At 38.8% G+C, this 2,662-nt stretch overlaps 1 protein-coding gene across 1 annotated transcript in view; it reads left to right on the top strand.

Moving 5' to 3' along the window:
• btaf1 (BTAF1 RNA polymerase II, B-TFIID transcription factor-associated) overlaps positions 1-2,292 on the top strand; it is a 61,542-nt gene extending 59,250 nt beyond the window's left edge. Inside the window, exons 37-38 of the mRNA XM_061910858.1 lie at positions 1-103; positions 1,637-2,292. The exon at positions 1-103 is cut by the window's left edge and continues 68 nt beyond it. Of these exons, the coding sequence (XP_061766842.1) occupies positions 1-103; positions 1,637-1,777 (244 nt within the window). The 3' untranslated portion in view covers positions 1,778-2,292. The remainder of the gene's footprint in view (positions 104-1,636) is intronic.
• The last annotated feature ends 370 nt before the right edge of the window (positions 2,293-2,662 follow it).

Here is a 2,662-nt window from a genome sequence, read left to right as displayed (position 1 = left end):
GAAGTTCAAGATGAATATCGCCAACACCATCATCAGCCAGGAGAATGCCAGCCTGCAGAGTATGGGCACAGACCAGCTTCTCAACCTCTTCACGCTGGACAAGGTGAGACTTTCAATGTTTAATTTTAAAGGGGTTGCGTAAGTTTGTTACTTGCATTGAACAAAAAAATGACAGTCTACCAAATCAAATTCTGTGTATGTTACATTTACTTGGCTGATAAAGCTAATTCTGATAACTGGGTTTACATTGTTCCGTTTACAGTGAAACCACTAGTGTTGACACGATGCATTTTGGCACGCATTGATCTTTTGATTTGTTCACTTCAAAATATTTTCATTGTTTACCATACATTCTTTCATTTATGAGTAGCGGCTTGTCGCACGAATACATTTAGTGATGGATAGGGATGTGCCGATTGATCAGCCACCGATCAGTATCGACCAATTTTCTTGAAAACATATGTGAACGCCATTATCGATTTGTCTTTTAATGAAGATCACAAATGCCGATCCCCTCTGGCTGACACTGCATTTATTTTTAGGCCCTCGCCTGACATGCAAATAGCAGCTAATTATGTGTCTTCATATACAGGGTGGCGCCACTCCCCTAAGCTAATAATAATCACTTCCACTATGGCAAATAAACTGCATCTCAAGTATCAACAAGCATCATTATCTCGTACATTATCACAAGGCTAAACATGTTGGACACTGAGCGCAAACAAGGTGCTGGCATGCTAATAGCTAAGCTAACAGTTAAGCTAGCCGTAAACACCAAGAAATAAGTGCCTAGTAAAGTTTAAGTGCAGATGGAACCACTCTAAAGCAGAAACTAAGCAGGAAATTAACAAGTAGATTAATAATAGTCCAGAGCGAGTATAATGTAACAACTGTTTGTGTGTCAGCACTGTCTGTCAGTACACGACATGTAGGGGGTGTTATGGTGGTCATTTTTCCAATGGTCTGTAAATATGTGTTGGCGGACAATGAAGTATTGTGTGTCTAGGGGTGAATCACGGAGGAAATTCTTGTTGGAATTGGGCCTGTTAGCATATGATTGGCACTAAAAGCTAAAAGTGTCAAACGTGTGTTCTTCTGGACGCTAGTATACATTGTGTTGTGGTGGCGCACTGACAAAATCTCAATCATTAAGGGGAAACACTGGTATGTACATGTGTGTGTAGCTTGTTGTTAACAACTCTGTACAGTAAATGAACTCCTTTAATAACACACCTGAAATACTTTTGGTCTACCAGAGAATAAGACGTAGCTGGAGAGATCAATGTTGCCAATTTTGCGACTTGGTTGCTAGATTTAGCGAGTACTCGGACTCCTCTGTATTCTTTTTTTATTGGACACCTTTGGAGACCCAACGTGAAAACATGCATCACTTTTAAAGGAGTGGCTTGTGCTGCTGGCCAACTACACAAATTAGACAACAGACCATAAAGTTGGGAAACAACATTGCTAAAACAAATGTGGAATACGATGTATTGTTTTAGTTTTTTTCTCAAATTTTAAAACTTCTAAAGTGAAAATAATGAAAAACTGGACAAAACTGCTTAAGAGTAAATAATTTGTTCATTGTTATTTTCACTTATGTGACATCGAGCTGAACACTTGTGTTGGTGTTTAGGACAACAAAGGTGAAAAAGGAGAACAGTCGACTCCTGGGAAGTCTTCCATGAAGTCTGTGCTGGACGGTCTTGGAGAGTTATGGGACCAGCAGCAGTACGACACAGAGTACAACCTGGACAACTTCATGCACTCTCTGTAGGGACAAAACCTCATGTGGTCGTTACCTCATTCACACCACATCTGCTGGTCAGAATCAAACAGAACCTGCTACAACCTCTTGGTGCATTCATAGGACGCAGGACTTAGGTGTATTAGTTTGACCCTATTTTCCCACCATTGTCCACCTCATAGATTTTTAATCCGCTACGAAACCTAATGGAAAAGATTTGAGGACATTATGTCAGCAGTGTTACACAACATGACTTCATTGCCATTTCTAGAAGCACAACAATTATTGTCACGCAGATCTGAAGTTTCATTTCAGCACACAACATAATGAGCTCCATGTTGTCACATCAGTACGTTAGAAGAGTCCCATCCACTAGATGGCGCTACCTTTTTAGTTGTTTCAAATGGCCCACAAAAAGCAAGGCTGAAATAACTTTCTCCAACTTGTGACAAGTGTTTTAAAAATACTGGACATGTACATATTTCTATACTGGCTGCTTTTGTTTATGCAGGTGGAATTGTAATAAATTCTATGTACCTTTTTGAGCTACATGCAAGTTATTAGTGTTTTGGTGCAGTCTTAACACATTTGAAAGCATTGTGGTCACACACAGTAGTTTAATAATTTAATAGTGTTAAGTTGGCCACACAAAGAAATGAAAGTCTCACAGAGTCATACATTATTAACATTTGTTATTACAGGAGTAATGAATGCCGGAGTTGGATTTGTAAAAATCTATCTCGGAATCCTCACAACTTATGATTGCTGAATGCAAATAATAGTTACAAAAAAAAGAATATAACCAGTGTGCTCATCCTTTCATAGGAAATAAAAACAGTCTGCCATAACTGACACAAAAGTGTGTGTAATGTACATTTTCAGATTCTTGTATGATGCTTACCTTCATTCAGATTA

Source organism: Nerophis ophidion, linkage group LG09 (genome assembly GCF_033978795.1).
Source record: "Nerophis ophidion isolate RoL-2023_Sa linkage group LG09, RoL_Noph_v1.0, whole genome shotgun sequence".
NCBI classification, from domain to species: domain Eukaryota; kingdom Metazoa; phylum Chordata; class Actinopteri; order Syngnathiformes; family Syngnathidae; genus Nerophis; species Nerophis ophidion.
Note: the sequence above shows the minus strand (reverse complement) of the source record. Positions and strands in the feature narration are given on the sequence as shown.